Source organism: Sus scrofa, chromosome 17 (assembly GCF_000003025.6).
Source record: "Sus scrofa isolate TJ Tabasco breed Duroc chromosome 17, Sscrofa11.1, whole genome shotgun sequence".
In the NCBI taxonomy this organism is placed as follows: Eukaryota; Metazoa; Chordata; class Mammalia; order Artiodactyla; family Suidae; genus Sus; species Sus scrofa.
The window spans coordinates 41,360,027-41,377,638 of record NC_010459.5 but is presented as its reverse complement, the minus strand read 5'-3'; the positions used below and the strand labels follow the sequence as shown (position 1 = coordinate 41,377,638).

Below are 17,612 nucleotides of genomic sequence, written 5' to 3'. Positions count from 1 at the left end.
AGGCCATAAGGGTGGGGCCAAGATCCACTGGATTAGTGCTTTGTAAGGAGAGACCCCAGAGCTCACTTACTCTCTCCCATGTGCTCAGAGGTAAGACCATCTGAAGGCACAGCAAGAAGGTGGCTGTCTACAAGCCTGGAAGAGAGCCCCCACCAACAACTGAATCTCCTGGCACCTTGATCTTGGACTTCTCAGCCCCCAGAACTATGAGAAATACATTTCTGTTGTTTAAGCAAGATGGCTGGTGGCATTTCGTTACAGTGGCCCAAGCAGACTGAGACAGAGGCTGTCCTGGGCTGCATTGTCTAAAGGGACCTCATCAACTTAAGCCAATAAATAGTCTGCATTTTCTTTTTTATTGTTTTGGGTGCCTGAACAAGATTTTCCCTCTCTGATGGATTGGAGCTCCAGGAGGGCAGGGCTTTGGTATGTTTTGCTGGATGCCCAGCACGGGGCCCCAGAAGTGTGGTGGGTGCTCAGTAAATATTTGCGAAATGGGTGAGCTCTACAACATCTACGCTCACGCCTGGTCACGTGGTTGCCTGGAGCCTTTCTCTGTCTTGGGGATAGGCTGCACAAAGCTACTGCCACACTCTCAGGCAGTGGTGCCTCTGCATCAGGAAAGCAGATCTGAATCTGCCTCTGGATCTCAGCAGGCCACTCAGCAGAGTCCTGTCCTCCTCAGCTGCCTCAGGCCACCTCATGAGCTTACTAAAGGGGAGCAGGTCCTTTCTTACCTTGGGTATGAGAGTTCCAAAGAAGTTGGTTGTCAGGCTGAACAGAGATTTCTTTGGAATCTGCAGTGAGAAAGAAGAGAAAAGGATCTTAGAAGATGATATTATAGATGGTGGGGGTGGAGGGGCAAATTCCATATGACAGGCGAGAGGCTGAATATACAAACAGACCGTGATTGAACCACATATGACAATAGAACGCTGGCCCAGAACAGTCAGGGCATGATCCGTGACAGCCAGTTTCCCTATTTTTTGCCCTGGAAAAGGCAAACATGCTCCCCAAACCAATAACATAGGTTGCCTGGCTTCTGTTAGCCCACCTCCAGCTTCCCCATGCTGACAACCTCCTTAAGAGCCTCCCCAAAACCCTCCTTTTTTTCGCTATAAAACTTCCTCTCCCCCCACCCCTCGCTTCCGCCTGCCTTTGAGTCTCTGCCACAGGCAAATTATGGAGGCTGACTCCCTTGCCCTGGTCTTTGTTTATTTCCACAGGGAACAGGTGGGGGCTCAGCCTCCCTTTGGTGCCTCTGGGGAGAGGGAGGATCTGGTATCTCTTCCAGGAGTGATAGAGGAGGGAGCCCACGTGGTTGGTGACCAGGTTGGGGTCAGGTTGCCCCTAGACTCTGGAAAGGATGCTTTCCTCATTTTGCAGATGGGTAAACTGAAGGTCAGAGCCACGAATCCAGAGACAATGAGGATGATGACAATAACTGATACAAAGATGACTGGACTACAGACCGACACAGGACAAGTGCTCCGTCAATACTGGCTGTTACTGTTAGTATTCAGGGTACTTCCACTGTGCTAATTAGCTTGGGCTGAGGCTGCCTAAACAGTCATATCTCATCTCACCCTCATTACAGCCTGTGGAGGAGGAGAGTGTTATGGTGTTTTACAGATGAGGAAACTGAGGCTCTGAGAGACTGAATAGCCAGTCTAAGGTCACCCCGCTGGAAAAGAGGGAGCTGATATGTGAACGCAGGCCTGGCTGACTCTTGAATCTGCACCTCGACCTGCCCCTGTGTGAATCAAGACATAGATCCAGACCGTCTACTGCACCCTTGAGTCCGGCCTCTCCCCACATCCACCCCCACCTGGCCTTACCATGCTGTTGTTGATGGTCAGATTCAGGACTCCAGCCTTTTGGTACACCAGCCCGGCCGTGTTGAAGAAGTATTCGGAGATGCACAGATACACCATGCGGTCGTGGTCGGCAGGAAGGGCCAGTGCCGGCGGGGCAAAGGGAGGGGGGCTGGGGTGGTCCAGGCTGAAAAACTCCCCCTGGAGGTGGAGGCAGCAGAGTGAGCCTGGGTATCCTTCGGGAATTACAATTCAATGTCTCCATGCCAAGAAAGAAATGGGTTGAGGATCCCAGGCATGCATTCACAGAGGAGAAAGCTATGTTCAGAAACTAGCAATAGCATCCCGTGCCTCCTGGTGCTAGTTTCTAAGTGCTTTTCCTGCCTTCCCTGGGAAGTGGGTGAAACCTCATTCGTTTCTCAGGAGAGGGCACTGAGGCTCAGGGAGGTGAAGTGATTTGCCCAAGGTCACTCAAAGGGGTAAGTGGCAGCGTCAGGAATTGCACTCAGGCATCCAGAGTCTGGCGAGCTTGCTCCCAGCCACGCTATTGGCTCTGCCTCAAACTTGCAAATGAGCACAGAAATTCTCTTAGAAGAACAATGAAATGCTGGTTGTTTGTTTTCAACTGTCAAATTAGCAGAATTTTCAAGAAAGGGGTAAACTGTTTTAAGTATGTGAGCATTTTCAGCCCATGCTCTCCAGATTTTGGTGAAAGCATTTACATGCTGATGAGAACTATATGTTTATGTTTTCAAAGGACAATTTAGCACCATGTTGCAAAAGCAGATCATTTGTTGAGCTGAAAAAATAATAATGTTGAGTTATAAAAAAGCAAATTGTAGAGGGTTACATATGTTAGAATGCCATTTATGTAAAATTCAAAGGTCTATAAAAATACGATATGTGATTTATTGACATGCATAGTTATGTAGCAAAAGGTATAAACACAGGCAGGAAGGACACACAGTGACATCATCAGTGTGATTCCGTGGGGGTAGAAGGTGCCCGAGGGGCCATATTTACTTCTACAATGTTTCATTTCAAAAACATCAGAGGTGAGTAGGACAGAATGGTAACAATTCTTATATCTGGTGGTGGGTACACAGAGTGTGTACTATTCTCTGTACCTTAGGATCATTGCATTATTTAAAATGAATGACCTCGACATACGTGTTATAGAGTACTATAGGCAACTCTTAAAAAATAACAGGTGTGGAGTTCCCCGGCGGCTCAGCAGGTTAAGGATCTGGTGTTGTCACCATTGTGGCTCTGGTTGCTGCCGTCACACGGGTTTGATCCCTGGCCTGGGAACTTCCGAGGGCTACAGGTGCAGCCAAAATAATAATAATAAGATGTAAATAAAATTAAAAATTAAAAAAATAAAAATAATGGATTCACCGATGTACCAAATAGGAACCATCTGTAATATATACCATTTTGTAAGAAAAGCAAATGAAGAACAGTGTGTATACATTTGTGTGAAGAAATTCTCAGCAAAACTGGATGGAGTTTCATGCCTGTATATGTGACTATTCAGGACCAGGGGACTGGTGGGGTTAATACCCCCCACAGCTGACAGCCCTTATCTCTGGGCAGGATCGGCGGCGGCGGGCGGGGGCCACAGTAAACAGGACATTCTCATTCCCTGGAGACTATTAGGTATCGTTTTAGTCCTGCATTCCATCGCAACTCTTAGATTTTTGTAAACGTGTGTAATTTGGTTGCGCGCTCTCAATTCTAGGAAATAGTCAAAGATGGGCAGAGGTCCAGCCACAAGGATGTTGGTGGCAGCTCTGGTTCCGTTTGTGGAAAAAAATGGAAGGAGCCCAGATGTTCCAGGAGGGGGCGCTGTCCACATACGTTATCGTAAGCCGCCCACTGAGAGACCCAACAGCCAGCGAAAGGGCTACGGGGAGGACATTTCATGGAAAGAGGGTCCTATCACACTGCTCCGTATGTAGAAGTTGTAAAACAAAGTGTGAGCTACGTGGATGTGATGTGTGAGTCTATTTCTAGGTCTATATATGTGGTTTTTGTATTTGTTCTAGGCCTACATGTGTGCGTTTTCGTTTCTGCCTCGTGTGTGTGTGTGTGTGTGTGTGTGTGTGTAATTTCCTATGTCTTGCCAGGCGAGTGGATTGGGGGAGCGGTGAGGATGGATAGGAAATGGGTGGAGTCAATGTAAGATTTGCCTCCAAGGAAGATGGGGAGGCCCCAGGGGTCTGAGGCAAAGGTTGTGGGGGTACAAGATTCTTGGTGTAAGACTCACCTTCAGCAGCCCATCCAGGTTCTCAGCCGAGGCTTTTGGAGGTGCCACCAGGGAGTAATTGATGCCAACCATTCTGTCCACTTTGGCTGTCACTAGAGGGAAACGTGGACCGTGAGCTGGCTCTCCATGATGGCATCTTTGGGGTCTGGGATGCAGGGTCAGTTTCCCCTAAAGTTGAACCATGACCTGCAGTGCGAATTCTGCTCCCTCCCACCCCCCATCCAGGGAGCTCTCCCTGAGTGCCCTTTAAAGGAAAATGAACCTAACCCCCACATTCACAGACGTCATCTCCTTCCCTTCTTTCTTTTGGCTCTGAGATGTGGCTAAAACAGTCAAGGAGCAGAGAGACCTGAACTCTATTTGACCTTGGACAAGTCTTTTCACTTCTCGAGCCACTTTTTTCATTTGTAGGATGGGGTAGTACAGTGACCTTCAGATGTCCTGTATATGGTAGGGGCTTAAAAGCCAGAAGGGATCTTTTCTTCGCTTTTTTAGCCAGACCTGCAGCATACGGATGTTTCTGGGTCAGGGATCGAATCTGAGCCAGAGCTGCCGCCTATGCCACAGCTGCAGCAACATTGGATCCTTAACCCACTGCACCAGGCCAGGGACTGAACCGGCACCTCCATAGAGACAAGCCAGGTCATTAACCCACTGTGTCACAGCAAAAACTCCCTTTTTTTCTTCTTTTCCCTTCCAGAAGGGATTATTATTAGCAGTGATAATATCCCAGGCTGCCAGATTGGCTTCAAGTCTGAACAGTTTCTCTGTTTCCCAGCAGCAGTCAATGAGGATGAAAGAAATACTGGTCCCTCCTTCCTATGTGAGAGGGGAAGAACTCGAGGCTCAGAAAAGATAACTTGGAGTTCCCGTCGTGGCGCAGTGGTTAATGAATCCGACTAGGAACCATGAGGTTGCGGGTTCGATCCCTGGCCTTGCTCAGTGGGTTAAGGATCTGGGGTTGCTGTGAGCTGTGGTGTAAGTCGAAGACATGGTTCAGATCTGGCGTTGCTGTGGCTGTGGTGTAGGCCGGCAGCTACAGCTCCAATTAGACCCCCTAGCCTGGGAACCTCCATATGCCACGGGACTGGCCCTAGAAAAGACACACACAAAAAATAAAATAAAAAAGAAAAGATAACTTGTCCAGGATGGCACAGGTGGTGAATGTCAGAGCTGGGACTCAAACCAAAGTCTTTTTCCTGCCTGGTGAGGCCAAACCTTGGACACTGCAACTACATGGAACACACAGGGGATGGGCCTGTGCCTGGAGAGGCTGGGGCGGTGCCTGGAGGAAGGGAGAGCATCTTAAATGGACATGGACCACACACTGGACGGCCAGGCTTGGCAGGGAGGCAGCCCAGGTACCAGCTGGGAGCACAGGCTCTGGAGGAAAAAAACCTGGATTTGGATTCTGCTTCTGCTCCTTCCTGGCTTTGTGACCCTGGGCAAGTCACAGCTCCTTTCTGAGCCTGAGTTTCCTGGTGGTAAAATTGGAAGCATACAGTGATCTCTGTGGGGTGGTCGGAGGCCAAAGGGAGACAGTTCTGCAGGGTGTGTGACATGCGGTGAGCATCACCCAGGGCCAGCCGGGTCCTCCCCCACCTACTGCAGCTCTTCACAGTTTTCCAAACGCTTGGGGAAGAGAGGAAATTGTTCCCATTTTAAAGATATGAAAACTGAGGCCCAGAGAGGAGAAGTGACTAGCTGCAGATCTCAGGCCAGCTATGCATCTCTGGCTTTAGAGGCCTGTGGGTGTTCTGGCCCCTGCAGGGCTGCCTTTTTGTTTAACTTTTGGACCTGCCAGGAGGACCTGGCCCAAGAGGGATCTGATGCCAAATGCTGTTTGAAACCTGCTCTACCCAATCCCACCCAAGCCCAGGACTTCCTGGGAAACTTGCTGGCTCCATCATGCTCTCTCTGTCTCCCTCCTCCATCCCCCTTCTTCCCTAGCCTCCCTGACCCCTTCCAGTCCTCACCTGGCAGGGTCTGGAAATAAGGCTGCAGCTTGGAGGACACGGTATTGGTCAACATCTTACAGATCTGGGGAGAAGAAAAGAAACGATCAGTAAGGGCTTCCTATAGCGGAAAATGTCCTTTGGGAAGATCCAGACACGTTTTGCTTTTCTTGAATGATTCCTTGAAAATCAGGTAGGAGTCCCTGTCATGGTTCAGCAGTAATGAATCCAAAAGTATCCGTGGGGTTTGACCCCTGGCCTTGCTCGGTGGATTAAGGATCTAGCGTTGCCCTGAGCTGTGGTGTAAGCTGAAGATGTGGCTCAAATCCTGTGTTGGTGTGGCTGTGGCGTAAGCTGGTGGCTACAGCTCCAATTTGACCCCCAGTCTGGGAATTTCCACATGCCGCGGGTATGGCCCTAAGAAGACCAAAAAAAGAAAAGAAAAAAAAAAGAAAAAAGAAAATCATGTAACTACTCTACTTTCCCTTTTCTCTTTGGCCACTAGGAAGCTCAGAGCCCAACATACAGCTTGGAAATAGTAACTGTTTGTGACTGTATACCCTGGGTATCTGAATTTTGCTTCCTATTCTGGTGTGGGTCTTTCCTGATGGATATTTACGTTTTCTATTTTTTAAGGGTGGGATTTAAAAAATTTGTTTTTTCTCAGGCCCTTTGTGGAATGACATGGTTAAAACAAAAAACAAAACAGGAGGTGGGCAGCTCTCCTGCACAAGCTGGGAGCAGGGGCAGGGCCTCCACTTAAGTCTGGTTGGGCACCCTCATCTTTGCTTTGTGTGGCCGGAGAAGTCTTCCCAGTGCTCCCCTCCCCATGACTCACAGGGGAACAAGCACCTGCCTGAGAAGACCTGGGTCATATGCTGATTTTGTCAAGAGCAAGTTAGTCCATTGCTAGGAGAAAACAGACTCCATTTTCTCATCTGAAAAATGCAGTGCTGCGGGTTACATCTTCCATTCCACTGGCTTCTGGAATGTGGGCTTGTCACATGCCCATCAAGAGGCAGTGTCTGTGCAGTCTCCCCTACAATCTGAGTGAGTGGTGTTGTGGCTTGCTTAGAACATGGTGCAATAGAAGACAGTGGAAGTGACATCGTGTAACTTTACAGGTGGGGCCATAAAAGGCTGTGCAGCTTCCACTTTGGTCTCCCGAGATGCTCCCTCTGAGAATCCGTAGAAGCCGTGTGCAAAGCCCAGCTCCATGGAGGGGCCGTGGGCAATGAGGAAGAAATTTCTTAGGAAGAGATTTCAATTTTCCTGGAGTGTGTTTCTATCACACAAAACTCTAGATGTCCCAGGGGACTAAAAAATGTCATTTTCAGAGAAACCTGTGCCTCTGCTCCCAGAGGCCCAAAGACGGGAGGGCCAGCACATCTGGCTGGGGGGCCAGGGGTACACCTACACTGCCTGCCCTCTGCCTCGGCCCTCCAGCGCCACTTACGGGTGAGGCCACCAGGGGGCGCCAAACCACAGCAAATTACACCACAGCCCGGCGCCTGGCCCCTCCCCCACTCTCATCCACACCTACAGCTTCTTCCTTCTCTCAGGTGCTCGCCCTCCTCTCTGTATTCCTTGGGAGTGGACCCCCTAACTCACTCTTCCCCATTTCCTAGGCGTTCCTAGCATCATGGACACCCTGACGTCTCACCCATCCACCCATTCACTCGGACCCATACTCTCTTCTAAAACAACATCCTGGACTGATTAAGAGCTTCAGCTCTGAAGTAGGGTGGCCTGAATTTGAAGCTCAGTGCCATCCCTTCCTCTATCAGGGTCTCAGTCTCCTCATCTGTAAAATGGAGATAAGCATGATGACACTTGTCCCTCCCTCCCTCCCGGAAGGATTTTGTGTGGATTGACTGCTAGAATCCTTGAAAGAGGTCTCAGCATAGTGCAAGCCCTCTGCACGCACTGGGCATACGCAGGCCACCCTCCTCTTCCTCTTCCTCACCATCACTTCACCATCATCACCGCACCACCAGCAGCTGCATTATTGCCATTTAGCTTGGCTGCCACCGAGGGGTCATTCTTTGTTACAGAAAAATAATCTGTTTCAATAGCTCCGTATGTTGAATACATGCTAACACTCCCCTTATACTATTACTTAATTGCAAAGACCCTTGAGTTATGGACAAGCTAGGCTGGTGCAGAGCCTGCATTATCTTAGTAATCTTTACAGCAGCTTGGTGAAGGAGGTATCAGTGTGCCCATTTTACAGATGATGAAACTGAGGTTTGGAAAAGTCAAGTCATATGCTCAAGATCACACTGCTAAGCCTTGGAGCCAGAATTAAAACCCAGAGACTCTGACTCTAAAACTCATTTTATAATGTACTCTATGGAGTTCCCATTGTGACTCTGTGGATTAAGAACCTGACTAGTATCCATGAGGACACAGGTTCGATTCCTGGACTTGCTCAGTGGGTTAAAGGATCCAGCATTGCTGTGGCTGTGGTGTAGGCCAACAGGTGTACAGCCCCTAATCTGAGAACGTCCATCTGCCACAGGTGCAGCCCTAAAAAGCAAAAAAATAAAATAAAATAAAAATAAAAATAAAAAGCACCAATCTGGCCAGGTCACTCCCTGGCCTAAAACCTTCAATGGCTCCCTATTGCCCTGTAGAGAAAACCCAAGCTCACTTGGCTTGGGAGATGGGCACAGGGGTTTCCTGGAAGCTGATGGTGGATTTGTGGAAAGCCAGCCCCCAAATGGCCCTTTTTCTGAGCAGAAGAAGTTGGTTCGTGGCGGGGCAAGGGGTTGGGGGAAGGCAGGGGTGTGGGGCCCCGGCCCGTGTCTGTCTTTTGTACCAGTTCCAACCTCAGTTTGACACACTCTAGTCTAGCACGCTCCCCAGCTGCGTGTTTTCTGCCTGGGGAGCACTACCGAGGGGGTGCGGGGTGGGATGGGGAAGGGGCCCTGAGGGCTGTGAGGACAGAGGCCAGCAGGAGAGGATGGTGGTGGTTTTGCAGGGGGAGTGCTGGGGGAAGGGCAGAGGGGGTCCAAGCAGGCAGGCTGGGGTGGGGGGGCATTGCTGTGGGGGCTGTGACCCTTCCTCAGTTTTCGCTGGATCCCCAAGAAAGCAGACATGACTTTCTGAGGCCTCGGAGGACTGCTGCAGCGGCCTGGGTGGGAGCACAGGTATTCAGCCATGCATGAGGGGTGTGGGCATGGGGGGGCCCATCTGCCCTGACCCGGGCTGAGCTTCTGGGGGACCTGCACCTACCTTGCTCTCCATGGCTTTTCGGAGCGCAGATTCGATATTTCTGTGGAAGAGCTGGATCAGCCACCTGGAGATTGACACGGGAGGGGGGGCATGTGTGAGGCTTCCCAGGTGTCCCCGGGCCCCATTCAGAAGTTGCCTCCTTTGGGAAGCCTTCTTCCCTCTTCCAAACAGGCCTAAAGCACCCTCATCCCTGGGCTCCAACTGGGCACACTCCTGTTAGACGCTTCCCCCGCCGTGTGCAGGGACCTGTGACTTCTTCAACAGGTGACCACCTGGACCCTGTCCTTGGGCCCCCTGCCCTGCCCTGTCTCAGCCTCATGCCTTAGTACTCCCTCCCTCTCTGAACACAAATGACGCTGCTCTGCCATCTCCTCTTGTGTCCTGTGCTTCCTCCCACCACAGGGCCTTTGCACATGCGGTTGGCTCTGCTTGGAACACCCACTGCCTCCAATGTAATTAACTCCTACTTACTCTTTTCATCTCCGTTCAAATGTCATTCAGTCAAAGAACTGGTCAGCCCCCAGACTAGGTCAGACCTTCCTGTTCTATGTGTTCACCACACTTTGTACCTCTTTTTCTTAGTTCTTATATCCTTTTGTAATACTTTGTGAGCCATGATCTGATTAACTTCTGTCTTCCCCCCAGGCTAGATGCTTCAAGAGAACAGGGACTGTGGCTAAGAATCCGGGGCCAGGGAGTCCTGGGCTGAGTCCCTTTGCAATACTCACTAGGTATGAAAACTCAGGTTCTTTCTTATTCTTTCTGTGCCTTGATCTTCTCTGAAAATGGGGTATGTACTCATAGACTAGGCTCACGAGGTTATTACGTGGATTCAATGAGATAAAGCACATGCTTGACACAGTGCTAGGCACACAGTAAGCCTCCAATCACTATCAGCTAGGGATACATTTTTAGTGACCACTGCTATTTTCTGAGCTCACTACACAAGTCTGGTGCAGGGCGGCATCTTCATCGATTTTTATTGGGTGGGTGGAGAGATGCATGTCTCCAGGCTTTGGGTGAGGACTGTAGAGCTTAGAGCGCTTAAAGTGTTTAGCTTAGAGCCTGGAGCTTAGTAAGTGTTCAGGAAAGTTTGCTGAATGGATACTGAACGATCAAGTGACTCAAGGCAGGGGTCGTGCCTGTTCCATCTGCGGACCTCCCTACATCGGAGGTCTCTGGACAAGCCCTAGCATGGAGGCAGCTTTTAGGATGGGTGTTCTGAATACAAGAATGATTAGGATGTGGCATTCCCATTGTGGCTCAGCGGGTTAAGAACCTGACCAGTATCCGTGAGGATGTGGGTACCATCCCTGGCCTCGCTCAGTGGATTCAGGATCTGGCATTGCCACAAGCTATGGCATAGGTTGCAAATGAGGCTCGGATCTGGTGTTGCTGTGGCTGTGGTGTAAGGGGGGCAGCTGTAGCTCCGATTCAACCCCTAGCCTAGGAACTTCCATATCCTGCAGGTGTGGCCGTAAGAAGAAGGAAAAATAGAGTGATTAAGACAACCCTAGCCCTCCTCCCAACCACAGCCCCAGGAGACCATACTTCAGGCTGCTGCCGGACGTGCGTACGTGGACCCTGTTGATGTGGCTTCTGCAGCTGGAGCAGGAGACGGTGGAGTGGCCAGAGGTGGGGTCATAACCCAGCCGCAGACTAGCCAAAACGGAGATGCCCTCCACACTCAGGTCAAAGTTGCCGCTGGCTTTGCTGAAGGGAAACAAAAAGAAAAGACCTGGAGCAGAGTTCCCATCGCAGCTCTGCGGTAACCAACCTGACTTGCATCCCTGAGGACACCAGTTTGATCCCTGGCCTTGCTCAGTGGGTTAAGGATCCAGCGTTGCCGTGAGCTGTGGTGTAGGTTGCAGACGTGGCTCGGATCCATCGTTGCTATGGCTGTGGTGTAGGCCGGCGGCTGCAGCTCTGATGTGACCCCTAGCCTGGGAACCTCCACGTGCTGCAGATGAGCCACCCCCACCTCCCAAAAAAAGTCTTGGAGCAAAAGCATTTTCTTTTCTGCTGCCATTCCAACTTCACAGCAATGCTAGAATGTAGGTTTGGCTATTATCCCTACTCTGGCTGAGGAGATGGAGTTCAGAGAGGGAAGGCAGCTTGCCCAAGGTCACACAGCAGCCGGATTCCAACCCCAAGTGTGAATCCAGGTCTGCCTGGCAGAATCCTGCTTTTAGCCACTATCTCAGCCGCTGCCTGTGCTGTGTGGCTTTGGGAGTGTTTCTTAACCTTTCTGAACCTCAGTTTCCTCACCCAGACCCTGGACCAGCTTTGCTGCTAGAAAGCTGAGTTTTTCGGGAGGGGAGGGCAGTGACTTTAAATAATTAATATTCTTGTTCATTAAATGGGGTTAATAACTCCTCCTTCAGGGATAAAATGAGTTTTGGACAAGATAGCAGATGTGAATGTAGTTTGTCAAGTCTTCTATAATGTGAGGAAGTGTGGGGTTTTGTGTGTGTGTGTGTGTGATCAGTCAGTGAAATGATTGAGGCAAAAGAGCCTCTTGAAGAATGAAGCGGTTCTTGTGGGGAACAGACAGACCCAGCAGTCCTCGTAACGGAGGGCAGACCCACGCCCCTCTCCTCACCCAAGTGCCAGTTTTCTCAAAGGAGAAATTGCTAAAGTGACAGGTCAGTTTGAGCCACTCTCACTGATGCACTGGGTCACTGTAGTGAGAGCCCAATATTTAGATTCAGGGTTGTAGTTGGGATGATTTGCCCCATATTCCCCCCTCCCTGCATCCATACCCTCGCCATTGCCTGTCTTGGGAGGATCTGTGTGCATTTCCATGTTCTTGACTTTGGGTTTGGCCACATGACTTGCTTTGGCCAATGGCATATGAGTAGATGTGACCACAGGCCAGTTTGAAGCCTAGGCTTTAAGGGGACCTACATGGTTCCAGTCACCTTTTGGCATCTCTGCCATAACCAGGAGTATGCTCTGGGTAGCCCACCTCAGCTGAGGCCAACCTAGATCAGGGAACACCAGCCAATGTTTTAGGCCATTGACTTACACAGCAACAGCTAACTGATAAAGGAGTAAATTAAAGGTCCCACTGAGCCTTCCATCCTAAGCCTCATAAATCAACTCAGCTTTGCCAGAGTCCTACATTCAGAAGTGGACATGTGCTCAGCTATTAACCAAGAGGTATGTTTAAACTTCTGTGAAAAAGTCCCCCAGAAGCCCTGAGGGGACAAATGGTAATGGGCCTGGCAAAAAGTTTGCATTCCAAGACGCTGGCTCTCACCCCTTCCAAATATCACCAAAGTTCACACACACTCAACAAACGTCAGGCTTGGAAACGTACATGAAATTCTTTTGGGCCTTCCATTTTCCACTGATCTTGACACTGGCATCTTTGATGGAGAGATCAAGGCCCTGGTCAGGTGACAGTCTTATCTGGGAAGTGGGAAGCTTGAATTCACGAACAACCATGCTGCAGAGAAGAACCGATCAGTTAGCATCTTGGGAATGCACACGAGGACTCAGTCAATGGTCCTTCTCCTCCACTCTGGCTCTTTACCCCACCCCTTCCAAGAGAACCCAGAGGCTATCACCGCAGCCTTGGGAACTCTGTGAGGAGGCCGTGAGGTCTGACAAATTTGCATTTGAATCCTGCTCTTCAATTTACTATTGTGTGACCCTGGGCACATCACTTAATCGTCCTGAGCCTCAATTTCCTCATTTGTAAAATGGGCAAAATAACCCTTCCTTTTTTTTTTTTTTTTTTTTTAGGGCTGTCCCTGCTGCATATGGAGGTTCCCAGGCTAGGGGTGGAATAGGAGCTATACCCCTGGCCTACACCACAGCCACAGCCACAGCAACGCTGGATCTTAACCCACTGAGCGAGGTCAGGGATCGAACCCTCATCCTCATGGATCCTAGCCAGGATCGTTTCCCCTGCGCCACACCAGGAACTCCAAAAATGGCCAAAATAATCTTTATCTTGCGGGTGTGTGGTGATCCGTCAATGTCATCCCACTGACTACAAGTTCTGTAAAGGGGGAATGTGTCTGCCTTTTTTCATTATTGTAGCAAAGCCTGCTGATCAGACACATAGTAGGTGCTCAAAAGTACTTGTTGAGGGAGTGAATGCATAAAATTCTTTAAAAGTTATTTATTCTTTAAAAGTTATTTCTTTAAAAGTTATTTCCTCACCAGCACTCACACCCCTCTGACATTTTCCTTTCTGGGAACCTTTGCCCGCAGCTCTTTCACGTTGCTCCAAAGAAAGGCGACTTCACCGCCATCTTGAAGGGGTGGAGCTTGTGACTTCAGCGCAAGCTCATTTGTGTATTCTTTTCCCCTGGCCACAGGTGATTGGTCCCAGAGGGTGTATGTAACCTAATACGGACCAATCAGAGTGACTATTGGGGTTTCTGCTTGGGCTTTAAAGAGAAGGGTTGGGGGTGCTGCAGAGGTGCTGGTAGGCGTCTCACCTCTTTGCAGGGACGCCCTACCCAACCATTAGACCCTCCCCAAGGAAAGTGGTGCTGAGAAGTGGCAAGAGGGAAACAGGCCCTAGGGACATTTAAGCCTGTCTCAAGCTGAAGCTGAAGTCCGCCCATTCCAGGGATGTCTCAGTCGTGTGAGCCAGTACATCCTGGTTCAGGCCATTTTGGATCAGATTTTCTGTCCTTGAAACGTCACCACTCCTCTCAGATGCTAATTAACATATGGGCTTGGCACAGAGTTTGGGGGTTCATGACATCCCCCAGGAGTCATGGTGAGCACCTGAAAGATAGTTTGTGTGGCTTTCTCTGCCCTCAACTTGGGGGGATCGTATCCGCTGGGGATGGTGTAAACGTTAGCTCTGGGATCCTAACCTCTTTGAGTTTAGGAGTTTGCAGCTCTGAGAGTCTAGGTCTTGATGGCCTCAACATACTATAGCCCTGAACACCGAGGACAGAGCTGGACAGGCCTTACCTGTAGAAGTTATAACGTCCTTTCCCAAAGTACTTGATCTTGAAGCTTCCGGAGAAAGTGGGAATCGTGATCTTCTCCAGCTCCTTCCGCAGAGTAGCCACTCCCTGCTGGCAGGCTGAGGGGAGAAAGCAGCGGGCAGGGTCATGGTCAGAGGCACTGCCTGGACATAGCAGGGACAGTGGGATTGGAAATGTCTAAAGCAGGACTTGGCTAAGGTTTTCTGTCATGGGCCAGACAGGAAATATTTTCTGCTTTGTGGGTCTTGCCATCTCTGTCACAACCGCTCAGCCCTGGGCTTACTGCACAAAAGCACCCATAGATGCTACCTCAATGAATCGGTGTGGCAGTGTTCCAATGAAATCTTATTGATGCTGACATGTGAATTTCATATCATTTTCACATGTTGTAAGATAGGGTTCCTCCTTTGATTTTTTTCCCCCAACTGTTTAAAAATGTAAAAGGCAGAAAAAAAGAAAAAAAAAAGCAATGGGACCTAATCAAACTTACAAGCTTTTGCACAGCAAAGTAATCCATTAAAAAAAAAAAAAAAAAAAAAAAAAAGACAACATATTGAATGGGAGAAAATAGTTTCTTTCTTTCTTTTTTTTAATTTTTTTTTTTTTTTATTTTTAGGGCTGCACCAGCAGCATGTGGATGTTAGGGGTCTAATCAGAGTTACAGCTGCCACCCTACACCACAGCTCACAGCAACGCCGGATCCTTAATCCACTGAGCGAGGCCAGAGGTCGAACACAAAACCTCATGGTTCCTAGTCAGATTCGTTTCTGCTGTGCCGCAAAGGGAACTCTGGGAGAAAATGGTTTCAAATGATGCAACTGACAAGGGCTTAATCTCTAAAATATGCAAACAACTTATACAACTCAACAACAAAAAAACTAAACAATCCAATTGAAAAATGGGCAGAAGACCTGAATAGACATTTCCCCAAAGTAGGTATACAGATGGCCAACAGGCACATGGAAAAAATGCTCAACATCGCTAATTATTAGAGAAATGCAAATCAAAACTACAATGAGGTATCACTTCACACTGGTCAGAATGGCCATCATTAACAAGTGCGGAGAAAAGGGAACCCTCCTACGCCATTGGTGGGAATGTAAATTGGTAAAACCGCTATGGAAACAGTATGGAGATACCTCAGAAAACGAAATAGAACTACCATATGATTCAGCAATCCCACTCCTGAGCGTATATCCAGACAAAACATTCAAAAAGATACATGCATCTCTATGTTCATTGCAGCACTATTGACAATAGCCAAGACATGAAAATAACTTAAATGTCCATCGATAGATGAATGAGTTAAGAAGGTGTGGTACATATACACAATGGAATACTACTGAGCCATAAAAAGAACAAAATAATGCCATTTGCAGCAACATGGATGGAACTAGCGACTCTCACACTAAGTGAAGTAAGTCAGAAAGAGAAAGACAAATACCAAATGATATCACTTATATCTGGAATCTAATAATATGGCACAAATGAAGCTTTCTACAGAAAAGAAACAATCTCATGGACTTGGAGAACTGACTTGTGGTTGCGAGGGGAGGGAGTGGGATGGACTAGAGATTGAGGCTAGTAGATGAAGACTATTGCATTTGAGGTGGATAAGCAATGCGATCCTGCTGTATAGCATAGGGAACTATATCTAGTCACTTGTGATAGAATGTGATGGAGAATAATGTGAGAAAAAGAATGTATATATGTATATATATATATGTTTATATGTATGTATGTATGACTGGGTCACTTTGCTGTACAGCAGAAATTGATGGAACAATGTAAATCAACTATAATAGAAAAAATAAAAACCTAAACAAAATAAAAAATGTAAAAGCCATGCAAAAACCTGGGTTGGCCCAGATTTGGCCTATGGGCTGTGGTTTGCCAACAGACCCCTTGTTTAAAATATTACACCCTAATCCCGAGTCATGCAACCTATGAGTGTTTATTGAACACCTAGTGTGTGCCCCCCTCTGTGCTCAGCCCTCACAGAGACTCCATCTCTGGCTTTTGGACCTTCTCTCCACAGGACCTTTGAATGTACCATTCTTGTTGCCTGGGAAACCCTTCCCTCCCATCTTTACCTGGTCAGTTTCTAGTCAGTTCGGTCATCACTTCCTACAGGAACTCTCTCTGATCAGCAGATGAGAGCAATCCCCCTTGTCATCATTCCCGCGATGCTGTGAGCATCTTCTTTGGAGCCCCCATTACTGTCTCTGATTATGCATTTATCCATGTGATTTTTTTGGATTAACATCTCTCTCCCCTACTAGACGTAGGCCCCCCAAGGTCAGTGGCAGATGTCACAAACATCTTCTACACTTGCCACAGTGACTGGAACTTAATATCTGCTGGGTGAATAAATGAATGAAGTTCCCAAGATCGGGAATTCTGCCATCACTTCTTATGTGGTTAACAGCATCAAAGAACCAGTTAAAAGGCAAACATGCTACGTAAGGAGTAAATAGTAATAGGAGTTGTGTTTTCCAAGGGCCAATTAGGAAGTGATAATAATAACAACAATAAAAATGTCATCATGCTCTTACTCTGTGCCAGGCACAGTTCTGGCCTCCACACATGTATTAAGTTACAGAATCTGAACAATCCTGGGTAGTCCTGTTACAGCTCCCAGTCCCTGGAGGAGGAAGCTGAGATTCACAAGTGTGAGCACACAGCTGACAGGTGGTAGAGGAAGGATGTGAATCCAGGCCTTCTGGTCCCAGAGCCGCGCCCTGGGATAAGCCCTCTGGGGGTTCAGAAGGAGGTAAGGTGCATATTGTCTCTGCCCTCGGGGAAAAGAAAATGTGCAATGGCCATGATTTGAGGGTCTGCAGGAGCCAGGTCCTGAAGGGCCTCTAATGCCAAGGCCAGGACATCTTCTGAGGGCAGTAGGGAACCATGAGTAGTGTAAGTAACGACAGGGATGTGAGCAGCTTTGCTGCTTTCAGGAAACTCACTGGTTGCCACAGGGGCAGGGGCGTGAGACTGCTGCGACAGCAGGTGAAGACTTTCTGGCTGAGGGCCCAGCCCAAGCCTCTGCTCCTAAGAAGCCTTCAGCCTGCCCCCACCCCCAACACACACCTGCCCCCAGCTCTGGGTACAGAGTGGGGACACAGTCCTTTCTCCTCTCTCAAGTGAGTCTTCCATCTGCACCCCTGGGATTTGGAGGTGTCCTGGACTGGGGTAAGAATTCAGGGATGGAACATCAGGTCCCCCTGATTCTGTCCTGACTCCCTAAGCGGTCTGCCCTCCAGAGAGAGGTTCTGCCTTCTCCTTGGTCTGATTTCTCTGGTCCGGCTGTGCCCAATTGTCCTGCAGTTCATCTCTCTGCCACTGAGAGGCAGCATTGAACAGCCCCAGGCTGGTACTT

General features: G+C 48.9%; 1 protein-coding gene across 5 annotated transcripts in view; it reads right to left on the bottom strand.

Annotated features, from left to right (window-relative positions):
• BPI (bactericidal/permeability-increasing protein) overlaps window positions 1-17,612 on the bottom strand; it is a 47,226-nt gene that overhangs the window by 14,465 nt on the left and 15,149 nt on the right. For all 5 annotated transcript variants that reach the window (XM_013985355.2, XM_005672929.3, XM_013985356.2 and 2 more), the window contains 8 exon segments: window positions 14,217-14,331; window positions 12,598-12,726; window positions 10,827-10,988; window positions 9,276-9,339; window positions 6,060-6,123; window positions 4,084-4,175; window positions 1,839-2,015; window positions 738-797 (listed from right to left, as the gene is read on the bottom strand). In XM_013985355.2, coding sequence (XP_013840809.1) covers window positions 738-797; window positions 1,839-2,015; window positions 4,084-4,175; window positions 6,060-6,123; window positions 9,276-9,339; window positions 10,827-10,988; window positions 12,598-12,726; window positions 14,217-14,331 — 863 coding nt within the window.